Source organism: Siphateles boraxobius, unplaced genomic scaffold (assembly GCF_051911475.1).
Source record: "Siphateles boraxobius isolate OS27281-9 unplaced genomic scaffold, OSU_SipBor_1 25, whole genome shotgun sequence".
Taxonomy (NCBI): Eukaryota; Metazoa; Chordata; class Actinopteri; order Cypriniformes; family Leuciscidae; genus Siphateles; species Siphateles boraxobius.
The window spans coordinates 19,565,605-19,579,696 of NW_027508866.1; the positions used below are offsets into that span (position 1 = coordinate 19,565,605).

General features: G+C 38.1%; 1 protein-coding gene and 1 long non-coding RNA gene across 2 annotated transcripts in view; one reads left to right on the forward strand and one right to left on the reverse strand.

The window, feature by feature from the left end:
* Window positions 1-11,647, reverse strand: part of inpp5ja (inositol polyphosphate-5-phosphatase Ja) — a 30,221-nt gene extending 18,574 nt beyond the window's left edge. Inside the window, exons 1-4 of the mRNA XM_077243061.1 lie at window positions 11,356-11,647; window positions 5,970-6,632; window positions 1,602-1,709; window positions 397-505 (exon numbers count right to left, since the gene is read on the reverse strand). Coding sequence (XP_077099176.1) covers window positions 397-505; window positions 1,602-1,709; window positions 5,970-6,628 — 876 coding nt within the window. The 5' untranslated portion in view covers window positions 6,629-6,632; window positions 11,356-11,647. The remainder of the gene's footprint in view (window positions 1-396; window positions 506-1,601; window positions 1,710-5,969; window positions 6,633-11,355) is intronic.
* LOC143750198 (uncharacterized) lies at window positions 78-9,357 on the forward strand. The gene is made up of 3 exons (XR_013207127.1): window positions 78-646; window positions 5,870-5,953; window positions 9,083-9,357. It is a non-coding gene; the product is annotated as an uncharacterized LOC143750198 (long non-coding RNA).
* Window positions 11,648-14,092: the final 2,445 nt, after the last annotated feature.

The following is a 14,092-nucleotide window of genomic DNA, read 5'->3' on the forward strand; positions in this document are numbered from 1 at the left end:
GGGCACCTAATGTTGTAGTTTGTTGTTGTTATTCCATCTCATCCATGCTTCTGCTACTGCTACTGCTCCTACTGAAAAGACTTGCTACAGCCATTAGATACACAGACATGCTTCTGTGAGCATGAAAGATATACTGCTTTTGCATGATTAAGCATTCATAAATCCTGGTGCAGATCTGGGCAGGTGGAGCTGGGGGAGGTGGAGGATTTCAGAGGAACTGCAGGACTAGACTACTGCAAACACTGAACTAGTATCTTTAAATGTTAAGCAAGCAATCTCATTGACTGCAGAATCAGCAATGGCCAATCAGCTTGTGCCATGTGGTAATGCTTAGATGCAAATTGCATGTAAGAGTTTCATGACTGAACTAGATATTTGATTTCAATTCATACTGACCAACACATATCCAAAACGACTGAGTGTGTCCATGCAGAGGTCACTCCACTGGTCTGTGAAGAGAGCATCTTTAAGCCGCTTGTTTATCATGGAGTTTACTTCCTGTAGTCTAAAGAGAGAGAAAAGGACAGAAGCAGAGAGAAAGAAAGATGGAGGGGAATAAGAAAAATACCTTTAAATCAAGGACAAACATGAGAATTCCACAAAGAATTCAGAGGAAGGTTAATTAATTAATCAACAACTATGGAAGGTATTAGGGGTGCACCGAAATTTTGGCCGCCGAAAATGTTTAGTCGAAAACGGCAATATCGGTTTCGGGCCGAAATTAAAAAAAAACAGCCGAAAACATAAACCGAAAATGAATGTCACCCGCCTCTCCCATCCGTGCTTCAAGCGCTTAGGTTTCACTCACGGTCAAGCTGTTCACGTTTAATCACGCGTCTGCCTATCAAAGATAGGGATGTCTGATCATGTCTCCCGCATATTGATAGAGGCTCCCTGATGCCCGCAAATTAGTTCAAATCTCCCGGAAGAGCGAGCGAGCAAGAGCTTGTGCTCCAAACCGTGTAGCGCACGCACGCCAGACAGAGAGAGAGCGAGAGACCTTGCGTGTGTGTGTGTGCCACATGAAGCGCATGTAAGACCCCCAGTCCAATTTTCTGTGTGTATAGAAGTTACATTAAAATTTGCGAAGCACTGCACAATTGTGCTTCCTAAGGCTACATAGGCTTACATGTTGTTTACAGTTTGAGTTTGGATTAAGTTCTAGTGCTGTTTTTGCACTGTGGTTTTGCATTGTTTTGCACAGCAATTTAAAATGTAAGTAAAAAATTGTTTACATAGAGCAGCAGAATAGAGGCCCACTGTCATTCTGTGATTTTGAGTGCAGTTATTCAGATAATTGTGGATCCTTTTGCACAACTGTTAAACTATTTTATTTGATGGAACATAAAACTTGAAGAATAATATTATTTGGTATTATTATTTATATTTACTGTTACATTTAATACAACAAAAATATTTTAGGTTTTGTACTATATATATATATATATATTAGTATAAGTTTTTAAAAGAAGCCATTTTCGGCTTTTGGCAAAGTGCATCCTAAATTTTCGGTTTCGGTTTCGGCCCAGAATTTTCATTTCGGTGCATCACTAGAAGGTATGTAACAAAACAGCACTATACAGCACTTAAGACATTCTCACCCAACAACAAACATGTCAGTGCTCCCATTTTCAATGCCGGGCCCAAACAGGGATGTGATGTCATCAGGTGGTATACTGGAGCCAACATTCCACGTGACAATATGCACTCTAAAGGGAATAAAGCATACTGTACCTTTAATGTACAGTATAAAATAAATTACTTGATGTAAACTTCCTACATTGGCCGCTATCTTCTAAGGAAGCTTTCCAACTGAAATGGAATGGAATCTCATAAATGATTTGAAATGCTCTTCATAGGCAGCAATCACACACGCATGCACGCGCACACACACACACCTTAAAAACAGTGAATAACAAATAACAATATGCTAATTGCAATATACAGTCATGGTCAGAATTAATGGCACCCCTGGTAAATATAATCAAAACTGGCTGTAAAAAATAAATCTGCATCGTTTATCCTTTTGATCTTTCATTAAAAAAATAGCCAAAAATCTAACCTTTCATTGAAGTAAAAGAATTGAAAGTGGAGGGGAAATCACATGAAATAAATGTTTTTCTCCAAAACACGTTGGCCACAATTATTGGAACCCTTTTATTAAATACTTTTTGCAATCTCCTTTTTTTAAGATAGCAGCTCTGAGTTTTCTCCTATAATGTCTGATGAGTTTGGAGAACACCTGACAGGAGATCAGAGACCATTCCTCCATACAGAATCTCTCCAGATCCTTCAGATTCTCAGATCCATGTTGGTGCTTCTCCTCTTCAGTTCACTCAACTCATCAGGTCAGGGAACTGGGACGGTCATGGCAGAAGCTTCATTTTGTGCTCTGTAACACATTTTTGTGTTGATTTTGATATTTGTTTTGGATCGTTGTCCAGATGGATTCAGATTATAAGATTTCTAGCAGAAGCCGTCAGGTTTTGATTTTTTATCTGTTGATATTTGATAAAATCCACGATGCCATGTATCTGAACAAGAAGTCCAGGACCTCCAGCAGAAAAATATGCCCACAACATTAAAGATCCAATGGTACATTAAATTGTACACATGGGGTACTTTTTATCCTTGTGTGCACCAAACCCATCTAGCGTGTTTGCTGCCAAAAAGCTATTTTTTTAGTTTCATCTGACCACAGAACCCAGTGCCGTTTAAAGTTCCAGTCATTCTGACAACTGAATATGCTGGAGTTTGTTTTTGGATGAGCGAGGAGGATTTTTCTTGAAACCCTCCCAAATTACACGTGGTGATGTAGGGGTTGATTGATTTTTTTTTAAAATAGGCTTTCTGACCCCAAGACTCAAGTAATCTCTGCAATTCTCCATCTGTGATCCTTGAAGAGCCTCTGGGCACTCAATCCTCCTCACCGTGCATTAAGGCAATATAGACACACGTCCTCTTCCTGGCAGATTCATAATATCTTTAGTTGATTGTAACTTCTTAATTATTGCCCTGATGGTCAAAATGGGGATTTTCAATTCTTTAGCTATTTTATTACAGCCACTTTCTATTTTGTGATGCTCAACAATCTTTTAATGCACATCAGAACTATATTCTTTGGTTTTACTCATTGTGATGGATGAATAAGGGAATTTGGCCTTTGTGTTTCCTCATATTTAAACTCATGTGAAACAAGAAGTCATAGCTAGACAGTTTCATGTTCCTAGTCACCCTGGTGTGCTAAAAAAAGGTAAACATTAATGGGAATATACTTCAGAGATATTTTACTCTGAAGTTCTTAAAAATTCAAAAAAACTAAAAATGTCTAGGGGTACCAATAATTGTGGCCAAAGTGTTTTGGAGAAAAACGTTTATTTCATAATGTGATTCCCCCCCCATATTTATTTCATAATGTGGGGGAATCACATTATGAAATAAACGTTTTTCTCCAAAACACTTTGGCCACAATTATTGGTACCCCTAGACATTTTTAGTTTTTTTGAATTTTTAAGAACTTCAGAGTAAAATATCTCTGAAGTATATTCCCATTAATGTTTACCTTTTTTTAGCACACCAGGGTGACTAGGAACATGAAACTGTCTAGCTATGACTTCTTGTTTCACATGAGTTTAAATATGAGGAAACACAAAGGCCAAATTCCCTTATTCATCCATCACAATGAGTAAAACCAAAGAATATAGTTGACAACACATATATATATATATGTGTGTGTGTGTGTGTGTGTTGCTACACTAGGTTTTGGATCGAAGCTATCATTTCTAATCAATGTTTATATTCACCTTTACATTACATCATGCCATTATGAGTCATCATGATTTCTCAAATCAAAAAGCCAGCGATAAATGTCACCTGTTGTATAATAGCTTCCAAAACATGCTGAACGTTGTTAACTAATTAGAGCACATGCATGATGAATAAACAGCATTTCGCATTATAAGGGCTCTGTCTGTATTGTCAAAGATGACAGGCTAAATGATCCAGGAACACATTTGTGTGTCTAGGAATGCTGCCAGCTCAACGCTCCTGTGTCCATTCTGTCACCAGGCTCTGAGAGAAATATTACGCTGATTTAAGAGATGAGAAAATCGTAGCTCTGCTAGCATGCGTTCTTTAGGTTCATTTGGCTGCCATTCCATTAGCCGATTTCTCAGCATTTAAGTTAATGGTTAATGACCCTCTCTCTGACCACATGACATGTAGGAAGTTTGAAATCTGAGGCTGTTAATGGGATGGACTTTCATGGGATAGCCTGTGACCAATAAGCTTCTCCATGAGCTGAAGAAATGATTGTCCCATTCTGATCTAGAATTTTCCCTCAGCAAACAGAGCCTTAAACCGTCAGATTCTCTCCCCTCAGGCCAGAGGACATAAGCAAACACAGAAGAAACCCAATCACAGAGACTGCAGTCAAATCATAACACCAGATCTGAGCAATATTAAAGCAATATCACACTTGCAAGAGTGAATAAATGAATGAATCAGCATTTTTGAACAAATTAGTTGAACGAAAGATTCAATGGCTCACTCATAAAGATGGCCTCTTTTTTATTCCTGAATGATCAGTAGCTATGTTTACATGGACACCTTTTGAGTCAATCGGAAGGAAATCAATCCGATCGATGAATCCGAACACGGTGTTTACATGAACGATAAATAAAGTAATCGGGTTGATGTGGGCGTTTATATGTCACAAGCCTCAAATCGGAATTGATTTTTTGACATGCGCACAACTGCCACTGTTCGCGCATAACTATTCTCCTCTATTGGTTCTTTATTTGTTTTAAACAGCAGACATAACATTTATCCATCTCTGGTCATGATTTGGAGACAATGAGCATATGAACCGTTTTGTCACTGCTTTTATTTATCACACAGTAAAACCCGTCTTCCAAAACCAGTCGTATGTGGATGAGAGTCCGTTGTCCTGCTCCACTTTACAGACTCTAAGTGAAATGTGATTTTTAAAATAACGAGACACTCATTTACATGACTCTTTATTGAACAGGAAGAACAGCTCATTCTGTGCGTCATATGTCATTACGCTGTTTCAACGTCATTGCACATGCGCAGTCCTTTCAGTTTCGGTTTTCAATCCGATCAAGTGTTTACATGTTCTCTCGATCGGGTTACAAAAGGAATAAACCACCCCTTTCAATCCGATCGAAATTCCAATCGGATCGAGCTCAATCAAATCAATTAAGGTGTTTACATGAAGGTTTTTTAGTCTGATTGAGCCGTCAATCCAATTATAAGGGTCCATGTAAACGCAGCTAGTGTTTTAGAGCAAATTGGTTTAATGAAGGATTCAACGACGCATGAAGACGCTGACTTGTTTCGTTCCTGAATGAATCAATGTTTTTAAACAAACTGACTGAATAAACGATTCAACAACTCACTCGGAAAGACTGACACTTTTTTCATTCCTGAATTAATCAACAATTTTAAATGAATCAATTTAATGAATAATTTAATGACTCACTCATTAAGACGGGCAGTTGTTTAGTTCCTGAATGAATACATTTTTTTCAATGAATCAGTTAAATTAATAATTCAATGATGCACTCATTCAGTGACTAATAAAATAGAAACTTGTTACATTCCTGAATGATTCAGAAACTGAATTTGGAACCATGTACTAGCATAGTAGTCTTACTTTTTTTTTTACCAAATCGATATATGGCAGAAATAGTAAGAGTAGTATACTGTTCCAAATTTACAAGTGTTTTTGAACAAATCTGTTGAATGAATGATTTATGCTGAATTCGGAACCATGCACATACTAGCACTCTTATTATTTTTGTTATAGAAAGGCAGAATTCAGCGACAGTCATTTATTTAATTACAGATGCTCACTGCTGTTGCATCACTCTTGGAATGCTGCTTGACCAATCAGATTCAAGGAACTAACTGCTGTATAAATATGGACAAGGTATGTAACATCTCACCTGAAATCACCCTCTTCGCTGATGGTCTTGCTCAACTTCTTGTCAGTAGTGTCTGACAAGTTGGGTACATGTGTTTCTGGACTCAGGACTGGTTGAGGGATGTGGTTAGACAGAGGATTGGGGTTTGGGTTGGGGACTGGTCTGGCGATTAGATTATTGTGTGTGTTTGCACGGATGGGCTGTGATGGAGGGCTTGGAAGTGTTGGGGGAATGGATGGGGGGTTGAAACCGAGTTGAGAAGAGGGACTCGGCGGGTTTGGGGGGTTGCAATAAGGCAATGGTGATTCAGTTGGGCTGTGTGACAAGAAGTTGGGCGTTCCCGTAGCTTTAACCTGAAAAGAAGGCTCAGTGGGTTTGGAGACTTTGATTGTTGCCTTGGTCCCCAGTGCCGTAGGCCTGGGTCGACTGATGCTGATACAATTTGTGGATTGTGTGGTAGAGTCTAGTCTGACTCTCTCCTGAATGGCTGGATTTGTCCACAGTGCCGGGGTCTGTCCCAACACTGGTGGGTTTCCAGTCATGACCATCTGGCATTGTGAGGATGCAGGCAGTTTGCAGGGGTTTCCAAGCAGGGCTGGGACTGGTGGTTTTTGGAGTCCTAAAACTCCAGTAGGTCCTTCTGGCATAGGGCAGCTCTGAATGGGCTGCATTGGATCCATTTACCTGGAGAGACGATACAGAGAGCCATTGAGCTTTTAAATGAACTTTTCAGGTTCTATGCAAGTCTTCAGCTGTTAATCAACATTAAACAGATTAACATTTATACTATACAATTATATTATATATATTTTGTTCCTGAGGTTCACTTATAATGTTAGTATGATTTTAACATAAACATTGTCATAAATTAGTATTTTTAGATAAAATTAGAATATTTAGATCTAAATTAGATATTTAGATCTAAATATATTTAGATATATATAGATCGCATTAAATGTTGCAGCGATGAGCATTGTAGCAGATGACAGACATGAATGCAGTGATCTTGTCATTGCAACTCGATTTCTGCACTCTCACTAATACTTTCGTCATAACTAACAGTTCCAACACATGTAAATAAGAAAAACATGGTGTAGATTCGCTGTGTAGACAGAATCATTGACTATAACAGAAGTTTTAGCGAGAGTCCAGAAGTCCAGAGTCCACTTGTGACTTATATACTCACAATTTAATCACAATTTTAATAACAGGTTATTTTTATGCTACTAAGAGAAACAATGTGAAGTTGACCGTTCAGTCACTGGCTTGATTTAGTGACACACAAACAGCAATAAATGGCAAAGAACAAAGACAAATGGCAAATGGCAAAGACAAAGAACGTCTGACTGTACATGAATCACTATATATCAGAAATCACTGATAACAGATTAGGCATTTAAATTAACCAGGTAACATATTGTGGCATTACTGTCGGGTCCACATCGTACAGTAAAAGTCTGTTTGCAAAGCCTGCGCCGAAATTGTCACTGATTTATCAAAAATCCACAGTGAGATGAACCGAAAAAATAAATAATGCTCTACTGAGTCATTCACATAGTTGAAAATAAATAACCACATTCCTAGCATTAGGAGTCTTTGGAAGTAGAGATGCACCAATTACAAATTTCCAGGCCGATTCCGATTTTTCAATAAGTTTGACCTGACGATACCGATTTTATCCGATTCCGATTTCATTTTTTCTAACCACTTTACAGCACACACAAATATTTATTTTCTCTCTTTTCTTTAGTAGAACATTTTACATTTTGCATAGAACATTTTTTTAACAGTAATCGCTATAAAATAGAACGATTTAAATTACTCCATATAAATTACTCCTGGTGTGGGAAATTCACACACATCTAAAGTGCAGTGTTATGGAAGAACCATTTCCTTCTTTTCACATCCAATATCCAACTAAAAAATGTGTTCATTTCAAAAAGAAAATTCATTTTCTTTTCTGACATAGCCTACTCCAGTTCTTGTTAAAACACACCAGACATGCACATTTTGGGCACTCTTTGAAATCATATTTATTTTGTCCATCAAAAGTGTGCTTTCACTTTAATTGAGCGTGAGCAGTGCAGCAAAAATAGACTGCGCCAAAACCCCCGCTTCACTGCTGCTCACGCGATGCTCCTGCTCCCGGTGTGAATGCACTCATTGATTAACATAATATGCGCTGCTCACGCTTGCGGTGTGAAACGTCATTATTCACGAGGTTTCCTACATGTGTGTTCCGTGTGCACGTGTGATGCTGATGTTGCGCGATGTTAATCATGCTGCAGCAGAGTGCATTTGACAGACATAAAATAGGTATGTCTCAGACTGACCGGCTGGTCGCCGTTGATGGCCGATCACGTGAAAAATGGCCAATTCCGGTCACCAGCCGATCAATCGGTGCATCTCTATTTGGAAGGTAACGTTATTTTTAGTCCAGTGGTCCTGTATCACTCTTCTCTCCTCATCGTCTCACTAACACGCCAGTGGGCGGGGCCAAAGACGTGATGATGTATAAGTAGGCGTTGATCTGATTCTGCAGAGGCGTTCTTTTGTCGGTTTTACGTCATTATGTGACAAAATCTGAAACTAGTTATTTTATGAGCTTGGTTTATACAAAAGCTGTTTTTGAACTAACAAGATTTGAGCTCTGAAACTTACAGGATGTTTTAATAGTACAATGACCTCATGTACTTCATGACCCCTTTAATATCAGTGTATTTTTGGAGAATTGCACCACATGACATTTTACCACCTGAAATACCTTATCTGATATTTTAAATGACTTATTGACCTTGACACACAATAATGAGGGTCTGCAGGGGTCCTTTCTGTGATATCATTTTTGTATAATTTACGTTGTTTTCCTGCTTGTTTCTATATGTTGGTCACGCCACATTACTTTATAGAACTGTATTACTTTGACTTGTAAATGAATAAATTTGGACAAGATGAACCACTGACTCAAACCACAAATGCTGTTCAAAGAGCTTAACTTCTTCTGAGCCCTGAACATGCCTTTAATAACGGTAAGGGTGACCAAACCAGAAAATACATGCTGTGAATGCAGAGTAAGATCAGGGTCCTTGGTTTGTGTGTCCTTCACACTCCTCTGCTTTCTCCTATGGTCAAAGACAGAGACCATTGCTATCTGCAGTTGATGGATGAGTGTGTGAAGAGCTTTGGACAGTAGCCAGGGCTGAACGTCCCCACTACCTGTCCCCTCTCGCTCTCTGTTTTTCCTGGGACGTCACTGCTGACATCAATGAACTACAATCAGCTAAGATCAATCCTTTTCCTCAAATGACAACTATACCCTCCCCGCTGTCCTGATCTACTTTCCTGTTGCTTGGCAACAACTTTCAGTCGCCCCCCCCCCCCCAAACATTTCCATTCTTACCTTTTAAGAATCCAGTATATTATTCAGATCGATAAGGCAATGTTTGAACAAAGTGCTGGGGATAATGGCCATCACATAGCATTAGCAATGATGCCTCTGTCTCCATCTGTTACAGACTAATAGCTTAGAGCTTTTTTTACACATTGGTGTCTTGGGACAAATCTTTGTTGAAAAAGACAGAATGCTATCTCAAGTACGATTTACATCTTAGAAAATGTTATATATAGTTTAGCAAAGATGTCCCAGTCTAAAAATGCAGATATACAATAAAACACAGAACAATTCATATCAAAATTACAAACTGGGCAAAGCTTTGGAGCTGGAATGTTTATGGCTGATTTATTCTATGTAAATCATAATTCTAATGTTTGGAATGCAACACAATGCTATCCAACACAAATGTGACGTGTGAAATGTCACATTTGGATAAGGAACATATATGAATTATATGGGGGGGTTTTATCTATGTATTTTCAAATGCCCATTAATGTACTCTACGACAATCAAGTGTTATATATAGTACTAGTAAAGATATTATTAATAATTTAAAAAATCCTACAGTTCAGTGCAGTAAGGTAATAATATAAAAGTCACAGTATTTAGTGCACAATAATAGGATGGCATTAAGAAAATAGGTCATCATTAAAAATGTATATTGATGACAATAATAGCAATGGCTCAATCGGACTTCAGTGGGAAGATAAATTCACAAATGTAACCACAGGGAAGTAACAACAACATGACACATTTGTCCAACTATGACACACAAGGTGTCAGCTCATTTTATAAAGGAGGCCGGGGCTAGTTGTCACACATGTTAAAAATAATTTCATTACACATTCTGTTGGTTGGTGGTATTTTGGTATGTTAACTTTAACACTTTTGCTGTTATTTTGTGCTTCCTTTTTATTATTATTATTTTTTTCAGAAAAGCCTTTATGTGACAACATGTTCTGCTTTTGGGGTCACAAAAGGTCATTAAAAAGCTCATAAAAAATTTCACACCTGGCCATTTTTCACCTTATGAGCTAAAAAAAAGGTCATGTGCTCTGGTGGGTTTTAAAGGTCTATAAATACACTTCTGTTTATATATAATTTCAGTAATTGTATTTTAACCCCAAAGTTCAAATACAATGTTAAATAGAGTTTTAAATAGTGTCCCTCATTTTAAGTATGTCCTATAAAAGAACTTCTATGCAAAATGCATATATGCAAAATTAGTTGGTCATTTTGTCAACACATTAAAAATGTTTATAAAAATGTAGTAACGATTTAGTTTGAAACCATGCTGTAGGCCTACTTCCATTCATTAATTTTAGTGAATGTCCAGTATTTTTCATTATAGCCTAATAGCCTGCTCATTATTTTTGTATCAGATAACTTTGACTGATATTCAATGATAGGCAAGAAAAAATGGAAAAAAGAAAAAGCAGGAAATTTAACCCAAACTGAATATACTGAACAGACACAAAATATTTATTATATGCTTATCATATATAAACTTTTTTATTTATTTAATTTGGTTGTCACAAGAACCAGTGAGTAGATAAGTTACTCATTGGTCGCAAGAATATGAATTTTTACCATAGAGCACGCTGGACATCAAATAAAATCTCGAGTATAATATTAATAATCGTAATCTCCGTCAGCCATGCGCCTAATGAACCGATATTATGAACAAGCAAGGTCATATGTCCTCTCGTGACAATTAAGAGTCAGCAGCACGCGGTGCGTATGTGATTCACCGTTTGACACGCTGATGGGATGGACATTTTATGTTATGGAAATGACGAGAAATGAATGTGAGTCTATTTGACTGACGAGCTGGTTAAATATTTTCAAAGTTGTTTGTCTGACGACACTTGTTTTTACGCTGCAGTGTCTCGAGGTGAAGGATGTCACGCGCATCTCTCGCGCTTTAAACAGATGAGCGTCACGGTAATACTATCTCCAATCATTTTTAATCACAATTAAGTTGTCTCTTTTTAATATCGAAAGAATTCTTACCTGTCCTGTTTCTCTGCACCGGCGTAAATGTGTGTATCCTGTAGAGACGCTCACACACACACACACACACACACTTCCACTGGTGTGATGATGAATTATGGGGAGCGGAAACGTCAGTACCAAGATGACACGAGGAAATGTAGCGAAAACTGTTAGTGAAACATCTTCAGCAGACACTTGACTAGTAGTGACAAATATTGGACCTAAAATGACGTAAGGCGACGTAAAATCAGCCGCATCGCCGTGCGCAGAATAGAAAAATGTCCAGCTGGCAGCTGGCACTCGCGGGCTCTCACACGTGGGGTCAGGAATAGATCTATCATCAACCAGAACTTCCCTCACACTCCATCCAATCAATAATGATTGTGATGTTGAAGGTAGGGTCATTTGTACTACATATAGGCCTAGATATTAGAGCCCTAATATCTAATATAATAATTTGATAAAGTATTAAACTTAACTCACAGATGTCACCGTGAAATCAAAATGGACAATGCTTCTTGTTTTTTATGGAATTATTTAAAATAAAATAAAATAATTATTATAAATTGTTTATCTATGTGCAGGCTGGACAACCTGTCACTAACAGTATCAAAATCAATCAATATCACATAATATCGACCAATAGCAAACCACTATCCAACCATCAAATCAATTCCCCATGGACAAAATCAAGTCCCGCCCAAAATGTCGCTTGTCCGAGAAGCCATTTCACGTGGATATAGGCTAGCCTACTTGTATCACAAATTTCACAATAAATTTACACAAGAAAGTGAAGAACAGACTTCGACTTCCGTTTCATATTAGGCTAATCCCTATTGAATTTTTTTTTTTACTTTATTGTATAAATATATGCCCTTTTTCAATACTATATTGCAAATATAGCAAAGTATAAAGTATATTAGCATCGTGCTTTTACCTATTTTCACAATACAACTTTTAACACACGTTATTTATTTGCACTTTATTTGAAATATATTTTAGGTATATTTTATACCTCTTGTGCTGGAAACGATCATTATAACAATGCATTGAAAGTATACTTTCAAAATACATTAGCCTATAGTATACAATTTGTATACTATAATGTATTTTGAAAATACAATAGTATTTTGTACAAAGTATAGCTAAGTATTATTTGTCAAATAATGTACAGTTATATGCATTATATTTGTTATAGATATCTATACACTTGTGGTCGGCTCCGAGCCTCTTGGGTAAGTGCGCTGATGTGCTTCGGGAGACCTGAGTTCGGCCCTGTCCCAAACGGTGCACATCAAGTGGACTTTAGGTCTTGTGGCCTTAAATTGCGCCTGCTCGCTGAGTCTACGAGTCCGTAGGCCCTCCTCATTCAACATTTTAACGCTCTGAAGTGTGCTCAGCAGCGCCCCCTTTGTACCCTTGAAGCGGTCTTTCGCAAATCCCGCATGGATGCAGGCTCCACACACTTTAACTACCCAGGAATCCTTGCGAATCAGACAACGGATGGGAGGAGATTCCGCTCACGGACAATTTTGTTAACATGGCTGACAAGAAAATATTTAAATGTAAGTATCATTACAGTTTTTATGACCTACGTGTACATTTTACCAGTTATTACCTAGTTTATACAAACATTATGGTCATCGACCAGTGGTTGATGTCTCAAACATAGGCTAATAATAGCGTGCTGAATAATACGATCACATTATGATTTATTAAATAAATAGAACCTAATGTCAGGGCTTTTCTGAGTCATATTGTAACAACAACAACAATAGGCAGCATATTTCCCCGAACCTGCAGCTCCTGTCCATAACAACAATCGTTTTCCTATTTCCGGTGTGACAAATGTAAATGTAAATGTAAATGTAAAACAATCAAGTCTGTCCCAATGCGCCGTCGTGGTCTCACGCCAAGGGCCCTATATGTCTGCTAGAGATGCGGGGATGGGCTATTATTTCATCCGCATATTTCATATTTAATTTTCCGGTGTGACAAATGTAAATGTAAATGTAAATGTAAAACAATCAAGTCTGTCCCAATGCGCCGTCGTGGTCTCGCGCCAAGGGCCTTATATGTCTGCTAGAGAAGCACGGATGGGCTATTATTTCATCCGCAACCGCATCACAAAACTCATCATCCGTCCGCCATCCATCCGCACCAACGTTTTTGACCAATTTTCCCGCCTGCCATCCGCTGATACAAGGCGCTGCTGATGACAGCCGCGAGACTAGAAACCGCCCGCCCGAATTTAATTAAAATATTTTTTTTCGTCACGTCATCCGCCCGATCCGCGGTGTGCGCGGCTATAACCGCCAACCGTGCATCTCTAATGTCTGCACTACATGACGTCATCTAAGTGTGGACTCTGAGGATGGAAGTCCACAAGTCCAGAGTGTGCCATTTGGGACAGGGCCTTCGAGTTCCAGCTCGTGGACTTTTCCTGATCCCGTCCCCCCTCTCTCTCTCTCTCTCTCTCTCTCTCTCTCTCTCTCCCACCTCACTTCCTGTCTAGCTACTGTCCTGTCCTAATAAACGCCAAAACTAAATATTTAAAAACAAAAATAAATGTGTGTGTATATATATATATATATATATATATATATATATATATATATATACTTATGGTATAGGCTATTGCTTGTATGTTTCGAAGACACTAGTAATGAATTTGTAATGTACTTGTAACACAAATAAAGTACACTTTTAATATAACTAATCAAGCATGTAATTAGTCCCTACACAGGCATATACT